The following is a 17,719-nucleotide window of genomic DNA, read 5'->3' on the forward strand; positions in this document are numbered from 1 at the left end:
GAGAAAGTCCTTAACACCAAGAAGGGATTTCCGCCTGTACTCTCAAAGGCCAGCATACTACACAGTCTATGGATTCATGGAACCTTATATATATATATATATATATATATATATATATATATATATATATATATATATATATATATATATATATATATATGTGTTTTGTGTTGATGACATAAAAATCATTGAAGTAAAGTATACTTGGAAAACACAGAAAGAAAAACGGGTATATTATAAATTGATGCAACGAATACTATGACCACCGGTTTAAGATGTGTATTATTCATATCATTTGCAGGCTAAAATGATCCACTTAGGAAAATACCTTGTTGAAATTTTTTTTATAATAACCTTCATACAGTTCACACTATCCTATGCATCCGCCACTATTGAAAAAAGTATTTAGTTTTGGTGGCCACTCTTTGGAACCATCAAGAGAAAGCCAACGCTAGGATAATAATAATAATAATAATAATAATAATAATAATAATAATAATAATAATAATAATAATAATAACGTATAAACTTTAAACTTGAGGTTACATGGCATTCGATTTCATCACTGTATTCGACTACTGTTAAAAGAATAATTATACTATTTTCGTACGACCTTCACCGCGCATTACTATATGCAACTGGACTACTGAGAGCGCAATTATAACATTGTATCGACTTCGGAAGGGATAATCTACCAAACATTAAAGATGAAAGACAGAAAATGCGACATAACTGAAAGATTCCAGAACCGACAGTTGTCGCTTAGAAAGGGGAGGAGGTCGTGTGCGCAACAGTAGCAGGAATGCATATTTTAGTACCCAATATGAACACAGACTGAGATCCAATTTTTGCACGACACGCAGAGAGATGACACCGAAGGGGCAGAGAGTAAACAATATTTAAAGCATGACTAGCATCAATGATCAGAAAAAAATGAAAGGAAACTCTCCTAATTAGGAGAACAACATGAACAAGTCCCCCACGTAAACATTTAAGGAAAAAGAGTAGGCAATAACACCATCTCGGACGCTATGTGATTGTTCTATCCTCTCAAGTTCTCAACTGTGATTCTAAAGCTTGTAAGACTACAAATACTACTGAAGAAGGAAAACGTGCTTTACAAGGTCGCCTGATTGATTATTTAGAGGAAAGGGAGAGGTGACACACGGGATAGCTGATGGTGCAGATGTTTATCAAAGCAAGGTGAGAGTAACTGTGAGGGTATAAGGAGTACACCTAATCCTACGGGGATCGTTAGAGAGATACTTCATTATATGGCGATATTATAGCCGAGTGGCGGACTATTATACAAGTAAGATATCCCACTTCATGCTAATAACAAGACGATCTATATTACCAACTTGTGGCCTTCACTCCGCAGTCCTGTACCGAGGGAAGGGGGGGTGGGTAGTCGGGGTCAAACGACCCCCCTCCCCCCACCTCCACCAAAAATTTCTGGAAGTCCATATTTTCTGTTAAAATTCTGTTAACCAAACTCAGTACTTTGAATAAAATCTAATCAGTCAATACTTTGAATAACATCTAATCGGGTAGAAGGGCATAGACCGCATACCCAGTTTTTCTTCTTAATATAACTAAAATAATATTTTCAAGTATTTCATCTTGTATATACCTATATATGCAATGACATATATAGAAGAAAAGGTCCAGTTTTGGGAAAAACGAACCCCCCCTCCCCCATAAAAAAAACTCTGGGTACGGGTCTGCTCCACTAACGAATGAGTCAAAGATTACTAATTATGTATTCCATGTCCACACCCAGGAACATTACTTTAGGCCGCGAAGCTGTCAAAGGTTACTAATTATTCCATGTCCACATTCAGGGACATTACTTTAGGTCGCAAATCTGTCCTCAAACATGACGATAAAAGTTCAAATCTGCATGAGGCTCAAAGCGTATCGTCATTACCGACCAAGGAAAGGGGGCAGGATCAACGAAGTTTAGGTAAAAGACTTGTTGACCTCTTTACAACCTTTCTTTTTCTATACAAACACCAACAAGGTCTTCTAGAATACTGCAAAATTTCCTTTAAAAGGAATAAGAACTCTTTACCAAGAATTAAAATAAGCAGTCCGGTTAGGTAGTGTTGCACACACTTACCAACAATACATTTCTGGTCGAACGTTATCATACATACATGCGCAGAAAATAAACAAAGATTTCTAGCAACTCACCGACTATGGAGATTGGATGGATCACATGATCCAATATTGCTAGTTGTTAAAGTGTCCGTTTGCAACATTTCCCAACATGCTAATTAACTCTAACTGTTCCTCCTTTCTTGAGATTTCTTTCCGCAATAGGCCTACGTCTTCCCGGCTCGTATCTGTGTCTTTATACTGGTGCTACATTTGCCATCATCTCCGGGCCAAGTTAAGAATAAGCCTCCTCAGTCATCATCTCTAACGGATTTAATAGACCTTTGTTTCAGCCTTCATTTAGTTTGGCCCAATGATTGACTGACTGGTTTATGGTTACTAAAACTGGCGTCACAACATCTGAAGTTATTAACGGTGCTTGACCCAATGAGATGAAGCTCGTAGCAGTTAGGGACTTTGAAACACTTCAGTGATATCCATCGGTTGGTTTTGTATTCTAAATCATGTGAGGGGGTTTTGTCTGAAAAGAAAAATTAACGATAGAAAAATTGCAAATTTATTTAATCTATCTACCTGTCTATATATATATATATATATATATATATATATATATATATATATTATATATATATAATATATATATATATATATATATATATATATATATATATATATATATATATATATATATATGTATATGTGTGTGTGTGTGTGTGTGTGTGTGTTTTACCTATCTCCAAGTGACTGTCTTTCTTATATTCAATGATATTATACCACAAATACCACAATGTCAAATCGAATTGTTCATTTCCTTTTCTCTACTTAAAATAGAAATAATTATTAGTTAATAACCCCAAAAATTAATTTATAACCCTAAAATTTTCCATATGCCAACTTGAAAATGGGCCTATAAAAACTGGTGTGAAATAGTTTCTTCGTGTGAAGTCACGCGTTGGCGGGAAATCCAACTCTAGTTATTCACAGACAAAATGGATAACCTGAGATCACACACTCCTTGGAAGTTTTTAAAGCGCTTGCGTTATTGCTGTGATGTCATTATAGTAACTTAATAAAGTGTAGCCGTATATATATCAAAAAACATATATTTCCTTCCTTGCAGCCAGTTTTACTTGTGCTACAAGCCTGCTTGTATATTAGGCAAATACACGTAGGCCTGTAGAGGCTACATGTATAGGCCAATCTATCATTTAACTTCAAGTTTGTCTGTGAAACTAGGTAATGTAAACGAGGGTTAAGGATTATGTACGAAGTTAATATTGTTCATCTAAAAAAAAAAATCGACGCCTGTGAATAATTTTGCATGTTAACCATACCATTATCATCCAGGGAGCTAGCTGAAATAAATAAGTTAATCAGTTCCCCGTAAGTTGAAATACTGGAAGTTTTGGTTCTATCAGGTGAGGGCAGAGCCACCTGAGCCAGAGCCATACAATGTGGCAACGGACAATTCTGTAAGCCATAATGCCAAAAAATGTCGACATGGTTTTGAATGAATCCAGATTTTATCAGGAATGAATCGCCAAGGTCATTAAAATCCCCGAGCCTGAACTCAACTGAAAATCTCTGGGGCTACGAAATACAATGTTAGTCATAAAAACTAAAGAACAGTTGAATAGGCTTTTAAATTCCCTATGGGGATTACGTAGGCTCACACACCATGAAATTAATTTGCGCGAAAAATTTTAGATTTTGTGACAATACGTGGTTATCATTTAGCTCTTGCTTTATGTAGCGGCACGTCACCCAACCCGTGAGTTGCCAGTTAGTGTTTGTCCGAAAGATTTTTTTTTTATTATTTTATTAAAGTCATCAGAACTTTTTTCCTTGATGGTAGGCTACTATAGGGTTATGGATGTCTGGAATGATAGCCCTTTAAAGTCGCAGGTGATGACATGTTATCATTGTAAACCAACTTTGCTAACCAGACTTTTCTTACTCTTGCTATTACTAGTTATCTAAACTGACTTATTCTAATGTCTAGAATATGGAAACGAAAATGCTTATTTTTAACAATGGCTCATGGAGAAAAATACACAATGCTTAATCGTGGCATCTGTAACTCTTAAAAATGTAATAAAAGTCGTGACTGGCAACTCTTTCGTGGAGTTTACACAACACTGCCATTAGTAATCCCTGGTAGTCCATACTAGACCGATACGCCAAACTCCACTTCAGTCAAAAGGTTTATAATATCGTCCTAGGCTACAAGAATTTCAATGCTATACTTACAGTCTAGTCATACAATAAGCTATAACCAATGATGATACAAAAAAGGGGGGAGGGGTTTGAAGCAGAAGACTTTCACTTACTAAAGGCTATATTTTTCTGGCGGGTTGATGCAGGTTTCTTGTGCGTGCAGACGAACTTCAGCATAATCGTCCGTATCAGAGCATTATTTTCCCTCAGTAGTCTTCTAGATTCCAATAAGCAAGTTGCAGAGCCGCACTCTAATAACAGCGCACCGTAGGACTATGAAAACAACAGTTACAACACAGAAATGAAGAGGTCGTGGCCTCGTTAGCTTAACGTAAAAATAAAGTGCTAACGAGCATTTGATTGTAATTTATTATTGAGCTAAAAATTATTGTGTTCAGGACCCATAAACAAATAAATTTTTAATACATTGTAAATTATAAAAAATCACACTATAAATTTAAGATTTTTATTAACATAACAACCAAATGTAAAATATACAGTAGATCTACATTTGATAAACTCACTCTGACAACTGATAACCTACGACCAGATTTAAGTTGAAGCAGCCCAGGTTGTTCATTTCGGTGTAGAGGTTGTCATGTAAATCCCGCTTTCAGTTGTGTCTTAAGTTACCTTCAAAGGTAAGAAAGATAATTATGGATGGTCAAAACATAAAGCGGAAAAAATCAGAAGACTTATAGGAGAAAAATGAAAGATATAAGGAAGAAAATCATAGACAAAACTATATAAATGTCAGGAAAATATTTCAAATGAAATGCTGTAAAAGTTGATATACATATAATGGGAAAAATCACTTGGCATACGGAAATAAAAAAAAAAAAAACAATTGCCGCGTAACCAGGATAATCTCCGTGAGAAGTCTGAATTGGTGGAATTCTCGATCTCAGTGAGAAGTATGAATGGAAGGACAGATTCACTATATTTTTTTTATAGTCTGTTCACTCGTCGATGAACTGACGCTTGCTCCGTGAGTTCGACTTACATTTAGCAACCGTTTGTTTGCTGACGAACGCAAGCCTTTTAGGATTTGTACTGTACACTGAGGAAACATGGTAAAGACCTACGCTCGTTGGAGTGATTTAATTCAAGTGCTTGGATATGTTAACTAAACCTTATTAAAACATTAATTAGCCGAAGCTGTGTTTTTACTAATGGCCTGTACGTACTACCAACGTAGTAATAATCGTTCAGGTAATTCTGTGGTAATCGCAGTTGCCTTGATATCTTTCAGTTTTAACTCTTAAAAAAGTACCTCGCAATGCTGTTAAGAAAAACTATTCTCCAGCGCGTGTACTTATTGATTTTTTTCTCACCTGTCAAGGATTTATGTATGCAATTGCTTACTGATATTCTGTTCTTAATTTATTTCTTATCTTCAAGATGATTTTCATTGCATCTTTCTCTCCTTTATATATCCATCTACTCACCAAACTTCGAAGTCCACTGTCGTTATTAGGATCTCATTTCCCTAATTTGTCACTCACATGTCTTGGATCATACTTTTACCTCTTTAAAGCATACGTAAACTACTGGTGTCTAGCCATTTCGGTATTTGAAGCCTTTTGCCGCACCGTATATTTATCATTTCTCTTCGTTTCTTATTGTAACTGATCCTTCTCTGAGGTACCTAAGATACGCTCCAAAAATTCTCACTTCTGTCTTGTCCAAACTTTTTTTTTTCTGTCAAAGTGGTTCTCGGTACCGTGCAGTAAGACTGGCCTTACGAAATGTTGCGTAAATTTTCACTCACATCATAATGCTCTTTGGTTTATCCCAGACATCCCACTAGTGTCTTTTCTTTTCATTCAGGAAGCTTAACTCTCATTTCTATTTAATTCCCGTCTGGTTCCTTTCCCCTTAGTTATATAAACTGGTACTTTTGACAGCTGTTAATCAAGAATGTTTCTGAATATAATTTTCTATCCTGTAGCTTTACATATTATAATTCCTGTTGATGTTTACTTTACTCGCATTAAAGTCCCAATTCTCCTTGATAGTTCTTCTGTATATTTTAACATTATAACTAAATATATCTGTATTAGGCAACTCGCTTAAGCTTTCCACTCCAATAGACTTAATAAGAACACCCATAACTAACATAAACTGACCTGAACTCTCTTGTTACTAACATATATTACACACCCTTGAAGTTAGCCTATTCCTGAACATGCCCATCTACTGTAATTGGTTCTTGACTTTTCTAAAAACTTCCATAATGAACCACACCAATCGTATCCCCGTGGGGAGGTAGTGCCATCAGTGCACTTAACGTGGTGCACTGTAGGCATTACTTACTTCTTTCAATCATTTTACTCTACCTCTGTTCATATTCTGTTTCGTTCATCTGACTTTCCATCCTCTCTAACATTGTTTCATAGTGCAACTGCGGTTTTCATCCAGTTACACCTTTCAAACATTCTAACTGTCAATTTCCCTTTCAGGGCTGAATGACCTCCTAGATCCCAGCGCTTGGCCTTTGGCCTAAATTCTGTATTCCAATATCAATTTTACTGGCACTCGTTTCTTCCTCAGACAAGTTTTTCAAGCCACATAAAGAAATTCATTGAAAAATTTTATTGATTGCAAATGACCTCTCCAGGAGGCTTCTTAAATTGTTCAGTACGTCCATTGTACCTTGACGTTTTTACATTCTAAGTGGATGGTTTGTACTTTGAAATCAGTGGTCCGTTATAGAAACTGTTAAATTACGATTGTAAACAAGGGTAGAGTATGGCTAATAACTGAATGTAACGACCCGAGTGGGCCGTTATGCAGGTTCTTTAACATACTCAGGATGGGGCTGTCATGACTGACGGCAGATGCAACAAACAAAGGAGGAGAAAACAACAAAAACAATAAAATGAGCTTAATATTAATTTATTTTTACAAATATTTACAAGTGAGACAGGTCTGGTAAAAAGATAAAACCATAAGCATAAAAAAAACCAAGAGGCAGCACTAAACAAAATAAAGTTAAATAAACGATTAACTTCATAATCAAAAAGTAGCTTAAAATTTAAAAAAAGGCAAAAAAAAAACAACAGCAGGCAGAAAAAAAAAACCAAACATACGTCCTCCATCGGGGCACCAAGACAGCCCTCAGCTGCACAACAGGGACGAGAACCCACCAACCAGAATACCCCGATGGAGACGTCAGGACAGCCTCACGCTGTCAACAAAGATGAGCAGCTCGTGGACACACGACTACTCATGGTCACACTCCACCTCTAGGTCGTGCTCCACTTCGTATGCGTGCTCCAATCTGCTGCTCAAAAACTCGACCAACGTCGACTCCAAAAACTGCCTGCTGCTGCTGCCACTGCCGCTACTTTCGCTGCCCTACCAGACCCGACTCACGAAAGAAAAACGGCAGCTCACCGACGAAAACATCAATTCAAAAAAACTTGAAGGTAAGGAGGCAGCAATCCACAAAAGGGAACGAGCGGGGAACCAGCAGTTCCCGCAAAACCATCACTTAACGTGACACTGAATAAAATCTATTTTAAGTCAAAGAACTTTAAGTGTAAATGAAACACGACTGGAGTTTGCCGTAGAGTTTTATATTTTCTTAAAACATTTGGCTCGTTTTCTGCTTTTTGATTATATGTTATCGGGCGACGGACGGTGGCGTCACTGGTTAAGCACCTATATCAGCCTCTTAAGGAGAACGGATGAAAATCCTTCCTAGGAAGGAAAATCACTTGTTGCATTTCCTTAAGCATTTCAAGGCTTTCACAAAATGCTTGTTCAAAAATGCTGAAAATGGAGATTTCATACGGATGTCACTTTCGAATGCAAAAACATAACACAAATAAAATTGTCACTTTCACCATAAATTCCTCAGAGACAATTATTTCATGTATACAAAGATTTCACAAAGTTAGGTACAGCGTTTATGCCCAGGGAATTCAGAAGAGAGGACAATATATTCTTACACAACATTCGCTTGTATATGACATTTGTTTGATATGCTTCCCCTTCACCAAACTTTGGCTATGACTGGCCTCGCTGGTTGTATATCTCTGTAAATATGCTGGTTGTGGATGTCCCGACCTGTCAAAGAGATTAATTAACCATTACTGGTACTTAACAGAAAAGATTCATTCATTGTTTCTGCTACTAACAAGGAGATTTTTATGTGCTTAGCATGACTGAAAAGAGAAAAATAACTAGTAAGAAAGAGTATGGTGGAAATATCCTTTATCCATCTTCCCTCTATTTCCAGGCTACCTTTCCCTACTTTCTTTTGTGCTCTTAGATCAATTTGAAGACTGTGAAAAAAATTTAAAATTCTTCATCTTTGACATCGGTCACTTTTTTACAGAATCCTGTCAAAGTTGTGAGATTTTTTTTTATCGTTTTAAGGTGACCTAAGAAATACAATCCAGTTTACTGAAAATTACTCCCAAAGCCTGGAAAGTTCTTGAAAGAAATTTTTCAGTTATTCAAAATTTTCTCTATTCAAGTGTAAGTAATTTATATTTTTTCGTGTTAACCACTGCAAATCCACCCCCCCCCCCTTTTTTTTTAATTATGTCCAAGTCTTGTTGACCGCAGCCCAATAAAATGATGCAGACACAAATAATTCTTTTGTTTTGAAGGAAGTACATCCAATGACAAAAAAATTTACCCCACTGAGATTTGCCCCTCTGGTGACATTAAAGACCGAAAAGTAACGTACCTCTGCGTTTTTCCGAGATTTTAGCAGTTTCTGGAAGAACGCTAATCACCCTTCTATTCTTCCTGTCGTGTCCTCTTCTTATTTTCTGTAAAGCGTTGTCCACACATGGCAACAGAAGAAACAACTTCAACAAAATTGTTAGAAGCGGGAAAATCAACGCGTACTGAAAAGAAAAGAGATAGAATGAGAAATTTAACAATTTAGTGCAGAGCAATATATAATGTTCCATCTCCTCCCTGAGTGATTACCAGTTGAGACCTTTGGCAGAATGAGGTGAATATTCACACTTAGCATTAAAGGTTATTGGAACTGGAATAGGCCAAAGGCCAATCGCTGGGATCTATGAGGTCATTCAGCACTGAAAATAATGTTGAAACAATTGTTAGGAGAGGATGGAAAGTAAGATGGGAGAAAGAGAACCTGAACTTGGGTATAGGTACAATGAAAGAGGTTGCAGCTAGGGGAAAAAGGGACGCTACAAAGAACCTTCAGTAATGCTAATAGTGCACCGCGTGAAGTACACTGATGGCGATATCTCCCTACGGGAGCAGTCAAAACAGAGATTTAAAGCATAACTTTCTTTTTGGGTTACCTGAGCTCCCGAAGGCAAGGCGCAAACTTCGTAGTCCTTCCGGGAGAAGCCCCATCCCAGGAGACCGTCGTGAATGGTCCCCGTCAGTAGGGCCATCCAACCCAACTTGCTCTGGATGAAGGTGAATTCTCGCCACGTCAGTGTAGCGCCCACCGACGGAAGTGACGTCACGCCCAGTATGCATGTTATAAACATTGACAGTGTGCCTTCAGAAGAGAAGCTTTTATGTCATTTCTCCTGCTATATAAAATCTGATTCCTGTGAGACTAGGTGAACTTATTCCCCTTCCTTCACGCATACAATATTAAAGAAAACAGATGCCGTTTGTGTTATAAATAATATTATCATCGTTAAACTCAAACTGATCAAACTATGAACCCACGTGATTCCTGTGTGGCAGAAGTTCTGAGCGAAATCCATGATGGTTTGAATACATGGAGATTATGGAGTTTGTTGCATAAGGATTTTAACAGCAAATGCATTTTGGCGAGAAAATTGAGAGAAATAATGCCATATCAGATAAAGACCTAAGAAACACAGAAAAGGAATATTATGCTATCAAACAGGTCTTCAGAGAAGATCTCATAAAGGATACAAAACTTTACCAAGCTAAACTGTGATTTTTAAGGTGCAATATTTTTTTTATCAGGAAATTACCTGGCCAACTAAGGCTCCCTGGTATGCCAATAATCAAGATTCTCATAAATATTTCATATCTTGGTTGTAACAATAAACTCGAGTATACTAAGAACAAAGGTCTACATAAATTTGATATATATACCATGCTAGTCAACTTGTCAATCATCATCTTTCCTCCTCATTGGGTGCCCAAACCATCTCGACCTTGAAGCGTCAAAGACGACCCAAGAGTCAAGATTTAGATGGTTTGGGCACTGCACTGGGGGGTGGGGGCGAGGATGGAGAGACTATTATTTCGAGGGGAAGTGGGAGACAAAGGAATAGACGAAGGGAGGACACAGGATAGAAACACCTGAAAAAAATGTTTCTTAAAAACGACCCGACTAATGATTAACCTGAGAAGAAGAGGAAGAAGAATTTGGAATCTGATGATCTTAATCTTACCTCAAAAAACTAATCATGCACTTCAGATAAGCTTGTGGAATTCTTTCCAGAATTTTGTTTGAATCAACTCAGAATTTAGAACATGTCATAAACAAGTTTTTTCCTCACCGAATGTGAGGAAAAGTTCTCCCCGAAGAGTCATGGCCGAATTCAGTACGGTGACGTTTCGCGTGACGTAAGACGTTTCGTTGTGCTTGACCTTGGCCGAGATGATGGTCGGAGGTTCCCACACCAGAGGGTCGTAGCGCCCTGACCACACAGCGAGTCCTAGGCAGGTCTTGGGGAAGACATTGAGGGGAAAGAGGATGAGAAATTGATATTAGTAAGTATTCTGGTAAAATGTAATTCTCTTTATATTAAATGCTGTAGAATGATTTTTGTAACGAGAAGACCGAAACAATTAATTAATTACAGCACAGTTTTAAATGAGCTTGATTGTGAACTTAACATACAAATCCAGCTCGTATGAATCTCTGGAGGCGACAGGAAAGCTATCAGTAAAACCTTATTATAGGCATATACAGAGAATAAGTTAATCATTACATTTTAGCATGATCTACCTGTAAATTGAATGCTTCACGAATTCTGAAATGAATTAACGTAAGATACAGCAAATCGTTAATGATCGACCACTGCAAAGTCAGGGACATCGATTGTAGAGCACTCAATGAATCGACGTGGAAACGTACCCATACACAAAACAGAGGCTTTTCTCTGAATGATTCATGACAGAAATCGATTGAATAAAGGTTTATGGAGGGTTGTCATTTATGCAGGAAGGCTGACTGAGGTAAATGGTAAGTTCCCACGATGTTTGACTTGCGTGGTTTATGCAAAACTCGGTAGATGGAGTAAATACTGGGTTACTATGGTGTTGACTTTTGTTGTTTGTTTAATAAAGGTAGATTAAATAAAAGGACGAAATAATAGCAAAGGGTTGGATTTTTGGCGAATCAATTGACTAACAAAGAAGTAGGAAGGACAGAATATTGCATTATAATTAGTTTCTGTGCAACAGATCTTTTGGCTTTAAACAGCCAATACGGAACCAGTAGTTTTGCCCAGCTATTAACATCCTGAAACAATCAATTGAAATTTTTGTGACTTCCTATGATTCTGTCTTATATCTAAACTTTATGGAGACGTTAACTTACATGAATAGCAGCTAAGGCTAGCATAAGTAGTCCCAGCTGTTTTCTCATCTTTAGCCATGTGTCTAACCATTTGGGAAATCGCCTATATTTGGTGCCCCAAAAAAGTTGGATGTAAGCAGCAAACACACCTGTGGGGGTAAGAAAACAGGCAATCTTGAAACTCACATTAGACTGCCATCTCTGGTTTGTTTACGAATTTAAAGTCACTCATAATTAGAATTCAGAGAATCGCCTCTTATTTTTCGAGTGAAACTTTTTAAGCCAGGGAATGGGATGTTTAGGTGTGTCATTTTATGAGGTACAGTGACAAAATGTTTTTTTCAGGGAAGGCTTTTCATTCGTATTTGATATATTCCTGAAACTAAAAATGAAAAACTTTCTGCAGATCCGAAAATTTAAGCTTCTACCTGAAACGTAAATTTTCTGATCTTTTGTAGATGGTATTATCGTCGCTTGGCGAGATGTTTATCAAATCAGGATGTTCTTGGACGAGGGGGATGCGAAAAAAATACGACCTAATAGTGAAAATAAATGTTAGAAAGAAATGGTGTTATTATTAAAAAATGATACATACACCAAATAAAAAAAATGCCTGTAATTGGCAATGTCCTGAAATAACTTAAGACTTAAAACAATTTGTATCTAATAGATTTAGAAATCAGAAGACACAGTAGGCAAAAGACCTTTGTCTTATTTTGCTGGAAGAACCGCTTTTCTGGGCTAAAGAATACTGACAACTGAAACTAGGAAAGGTACGTACCAGAACAGACATCTCATATCTCATACAAACACTACTTAAAGCCATCCGAATGGCTAAAGTCACATATTACAGTAACTTTCATTTCAATGGCTCTTGAAAAAATTTTAAGTACGTAAATACATCTAAGATACAATACACTTTTAGCTTCTCAAATCTCAAATGTTTTTGGATGCGATTTTCACTAAAAACATCATCAGAATTTGTAAATGAAATGAGGCAATTCTCCTTCCACACCAAGATTCGAACCAAGGTCACAATTTAGGGATCCAGCACCCTGTCACGGAAGGAGTTTATTGCCTGTCGTTCCTTGCATTTACACACACACTGGGTGAGAGTTACCAGCTTATTTCATCTTTGAATATGCTAACTGAATATTACTGACCAGGCAGATAGCAGAGCGCCAGAGTCCATAGAGCCGTGATGGCTGTGGAGCGGTTGAAGTTAAGAAGGGCGAGATGCTTGAAGGTACCAGAAGCCCAGGGCTCATTTCTTACACTGCCGCACACTTGGTATCTTGGAGAGGAAATTAAATAAGAAACTCAGATTTAAAAGAGTACGAATCACAGTCTTGGCAAGTGTTACAACATTTGATGATGCCACTTGGTGACAATTTTCATTCTAATGGAGACGACCTTACCAAAGACCAGTCATGACAAGACTAGCAATACAGCACTATCATATGGACAACATTATTACAACAGCACTACTTTAACAAAAAACAACACTAATAGTAAATATGATGATTTCCCTGGATTTGTGGTAACAACACTTGCTTCAAAGGACAGTCGCTTAACAGGATCTTTAAGCAAAAGAAAACTTGAAAGTGAGCTTACTCTAAAGAACACCTAATTAAAAGGAGCCTTACTTGAAGAGCAAGACGAGATACTGAAGACTCCAAAGAATCGCGACCGCGGCCACTGGTATCCTCCAGGAGGGCATCAGCTGCAGAGGAATGGCCTCTATCTGTCGGGCATTGACCAAGCCACAGCGATCCACCGCCGAATATCCCATCTCCTGGGCAAGGCATAGGATCCTCTGGCGCGCCGCTGGCCAGTCGGATGCAACCGGGACCTTAGAGAAGGATATTTTATCCTAAGTTATTTTTATACTCTTATCGGTGGTTGTGTAATGGATGTACACGTGTGGTCACTTCCTACACACACACACACACACACACACACATTCATATGTATATATATATATATATATATATATATATAATATATATATATATATATATATATATATATATATATATATATATATATAATTTATATACAGGTGTATATATATACGAATTTTTATCACTTCACCGAGGCATGTTTTATTCACAAGCCTAAGCCACAACTCTCATTTAATATCCAATTCGCTCTACGTCGGAAAAAATACCGGAGAGGAATTATAATTGATAAGTGGTAGTCACCTTGCGGACTCGAACCCTCGACAGCAACTACCTCTAACTTCGGTGACCAGTTCTGTTACCATTGTACTGTCACTTATCAATAATTCCCCTCCGGTATTATTTCCGAGGAAGAGCAAATTGGACATTAAATGACATTTGCAGCCTAATGTTTGTGGAGATATATATATATATATATATATATATATATATATATATATATATATATATATATATATATATATAATATATATATATATATATATATATATATATATATATATATATATATATATATATATATATATATATATATATATATTATTCAGAAGACGAAACCCATTCATATGGAACAAGCCCACAGGGGCCATTGACTTGAAATTCAAGCTTCCAAAGAATATTATGGTGTTCATTAGGAAGAAGTACGAGAAGATAAAGGGGAAATACGGAAAGAAGAGATCCCACTCGCTTATTGAAAAAGAAAAAAAATAAATTAATAAATTAACAAATAGATAAAAATATGTTGAATTGCAAGGAGAATCGTATTAGGGTAGCAATGCATAGCACCTTTGCTTGAACTTCTGAAGTTCCATCTGCACGACACCCTCTGGGAGGCTGTTCCACAGTCCAACGGTGTGGGGAATAAAGGACCTCTGGAACTGAGAAATTTGACAGGGAGGCACATTTACTGCATATTGGTGCTGCTGTCCAGCGAATCTGGTTGCTCTCGGCAGGAAAGGGGGGATCAGGGATCAACTGTGAATGTGAAAGATCTCTGTTGAAATACAACCTATGAAAAAGTGACTAACAAGAGACCATCCGTCGATGGTCCAAGTCATAATTACTGCTATTAGGAAACAGAATCCTACCACCACGAACCAATCTATCTAAAAGAGATAAATCTCTGGCAGAAGCAGACATCCACGCCGGAGAGCAGTATTCTGGTAAAGGGAGTACAAATTACCTAAAACAGGTTGCATTGATTTTATCCCTATTATAAATATATGAAGCCTTACGAACAACACCTAACTTTCGTGCGGCATTTGCTGAAACTTTCATTAAATGTTTCTCAAAAGTTAGATGTGAGCCAAAATGAAAAAGAATTAATTGAACAAGCAACGGTGTGATAAAATTGTACTATTTGCAGTGCATAGTGACAGCTTCTCCAATAACTTAAGAAAAATTTATCAGTGTTCGTGCATACATGCAGAAGCCGAGATTTAGCAAAGTTTGCTTCTTACCTATGCATGTTTGGAGAGTTAATTTTATGAAAAATGTTGATCAAGCTCCATGGTTGCAATATTAGCCCTTATTAACGTGCACAAAAGGCTCATCAGGAAACCGCCGTCACCCTTACGCGTCAAATTATTGCTAAGTATAGACGAAATTCCAGAAATAACGATTATACACAGGAGGTTGTAATGCATATCCTGGACATCACTCTACTAATAGACTTTCACAAGAGCTTTTTTGAACAGACAGCCCAAATGTTAAGAACACCGTGAGGACGACCATTGCTTTTAGGTGCTGGTCTGCAAAAACTATCAAATTGACAAGCATTGTTCTATGGCAAAAGGCCTCCCCCGAGAAAGTTATATGGGTGTTCATCTCTTAAGTTCTTGAGATTTTCTCTTGATTGACGGATAAAAAAACGAACAGTGACGGCGTAACTCACTTTTAGAGGAGGAGAGCAGAAGGACCGTCTAATCACTCTATCTAGACCATGACCGAAGGAAATACTAAAATGGTGGAAGGAGGAACAGTGGGGCTTTAACGCCGAAGAAAGTGATGACGGAGGCTCGTTGCATTCAGAGAAAACGGAAGTAGGGTGAAATATCCGATGCTCGGCAGTAGAAGGAACAACCCAGACAAAGGACAGAGACTACGAAGCTTGCAGAGCTCGGTGTCACATCGACTTACTTGCTTGGCAGACTGCTGGACATTGTTCTCCAGGGCGTAAGCTGAGAGGACATTAAAGGCTTTGACCACGTAAGCTTCGGGAATCAGACTCTGCAGGTTTTCAGCATTACTTGGCTGGCTGGAGATAGATGTCATGAAATTTTGAAAAATTAGCAAAAAAAAGGGGGGGCCCGATATGTCATATACGTACATGAAGAATAATGATGAACATATACATTTGCGTTAAGGTTCTTTATTCTGAGACTACTCATAACCGCAAAAGCCTGTCGGTAACGTTATAATTTCCGCCATCCAGAGGGTTGATTTTCATTTAATGCTCTGCAAATTGCAGCCTCAGTGTGCTGTATCTAACCTTGGAGGCTGGGGTGAAGTGGAGTTAGCCACATCGACGACGATCTTGTCCCTGAGAAGGTGCAGAGGGAGCCTGGCGTAATGGTCGCTTCCCACTGCGACTATGACAATGTCAGCCGCTGCCGCCTCTTCCTGGGTTACTAGGCGGGTGCCTGCTTTCTGATGGATCAGTTCTCTAAGTGAAGGATGAAAAACGTTGTTAGATTACAAGTATATTGTGACACAATGATACAGTAAAATTTTCCTCTTTCCCTCTCTCACACTCTTCTCCTAAATACATACACGCATACACACACACACACACACACACACACACACACACACACACACATATATATATATATATATATATATATATATATATATATATATATATATATATATAAAATACCTAAAAGCCAATTCTTTGCCAATTTGTCAAGGACCGACGATGCCTTTATATATAACTACACATTTAGTATATCTACAGTGTTTTTGTACATAGTGGTCACCTTTCTAGACAAGCTGTCACTCTACATAATCTGTTTGATGTGCAGGACTGTACACTACGAACCTCATTCGGATCTCCAAGTACTTGTAGGAAAAGTGAACGAGTCTCATCTTATTCTCTCAGTCAGTTACATCTCTAAACTGTTGCTAATACACACGGGCCTCCCCTCTTTGCTCCCTTCTTCTTCATAATACTGCTAAAAGTAGAGGCTTCGACAGATAATCTGATGACACCTCTGCCAAGATTCTCAACTAGCATAAAATTAAAAGATATCGTTAAGTACAGATTTGACTCAAAGAAGGGACGCTTGCCAACATAAAGATATAAGAGATTGTTAAGAACAGATTTGACTATGAGGCTTATACTCGTATAAGGGGACTTGTTACATTTCCTGAAGGGAATATAGTACTACTCGTCCAATGGCTACATATGAATGAGTAACCCATTTTTCCGGCCTGGTATACTGAAGTATGAGTGAAGAAGGCGGCAGTCCTTTACACTATAAAGAACGGGTCCTTCGAGTGGTACTAAGGCTAAGCCTGACCATGTAAATGCGTTCTTAGTAGCTTTTGACTACTTACAAATCAGACACCTCAGAGAAACTAGCTCTAGGATAATGAGAATCTCGTATGAAATCCGAAGTGAATACCATGCTAAAAGCAGCGGCAAATCCATATTCAGTAAATGGGGTTTATGTCAGTTAAGAGTGAGGGGAGATAAAGTAACACCGTGTAAATAAACGACGCAAACGTTTCTGAAATGGTTATCAATACACTGCATGGGCGTTTAGTAGCCTCCCACTTCCATCTAGAATTGTGACTCTTAATAACGTTTCATGGGGAAATAAATGTCCACTAATGATAGTGTTGACTGAAATATTACTTTTGTAAAGTAAACATCTGATCACCTAAATAATACTCCAACTGATGA

At 37.6% G+C, this 17,719-nt stretch overlaps 1 protein-coding gene across 2 annotated transcripts in view; it reads right to left on the reverse strand.

The window, feature by feature from the left end:
* Window positions 1-7,779: 7,779 nt before the first annotated feature.
* The window catches only part of LOC136832749 (metalloreductase STEAP4-like), a 40,380-nt gene continuing 30,440 nt past the window's right edge, over window positions 7,780-17,719 (reverse strand). Inside the window, exons 2-11 of one of the 2 annotated variants that reach the window (XM_067094267.1) lie at window positions 16,301-16,474; window positions 15,949-16,066; window positions 13,495-13,700; window positions 13,012-13,142; window positions 11,870-11,997; window positions 10,824-10,992; window positions 9,633-9,838; window positions 9,041-9,203; window positions 8,295-8,412; window positions 7,780-8,115 (exon numbers count right to left, since the gene is read on the reverse strand). In XM_067094267.1, the coding sequence (XP_066950368.1) occupies window positions 8,339-8,412; window positions 9,041-9,203; window positions 9,633-9,838; window positions 10,824-10,992; window positions 11,870-11,997; window positions 13,012-13,142; window positions 13,495-13,700; window positions 15,949-16,066; window positions 16,301-16,474 (1,369 nt within the window). In that variant the 3' untranslated portion in view covers window positions 7,780-8,115; window positions 8,295-8,338. Of the gene's footprint in view, window positions 8,413-9,040; window positions 9,204-9,632; window positions 9,839-10,823; window positions 10,993-11,869; window positions 11,998-13,011; window positions 13,143-13,494; window positions 13,701-15,948; window positions 16,067-16,300; window positions 16,475-17,719 lie in introns of both variants that reach the window. The other variant, XM_067094266.1, reaches the window with a different exon arrangement.

The sequence above is a fragment of the Macrobrachium rosenbergii genome, chromosome 50, assembly GCF_040412425.1.
Source record: "Macrobrachium rosenbergii isolate ZJJX-2024 chromosome 50, ASM4041242v1, whole genome shotgun sequence".
Taxonomy (NCBI): domain Eukaryota; kingdom Metazoa; phylum Arthropoda; class Malacostraca; order Decapoda; family Palaemonidae; genus Macrobrachium; species Macrobrachium rosenbergii.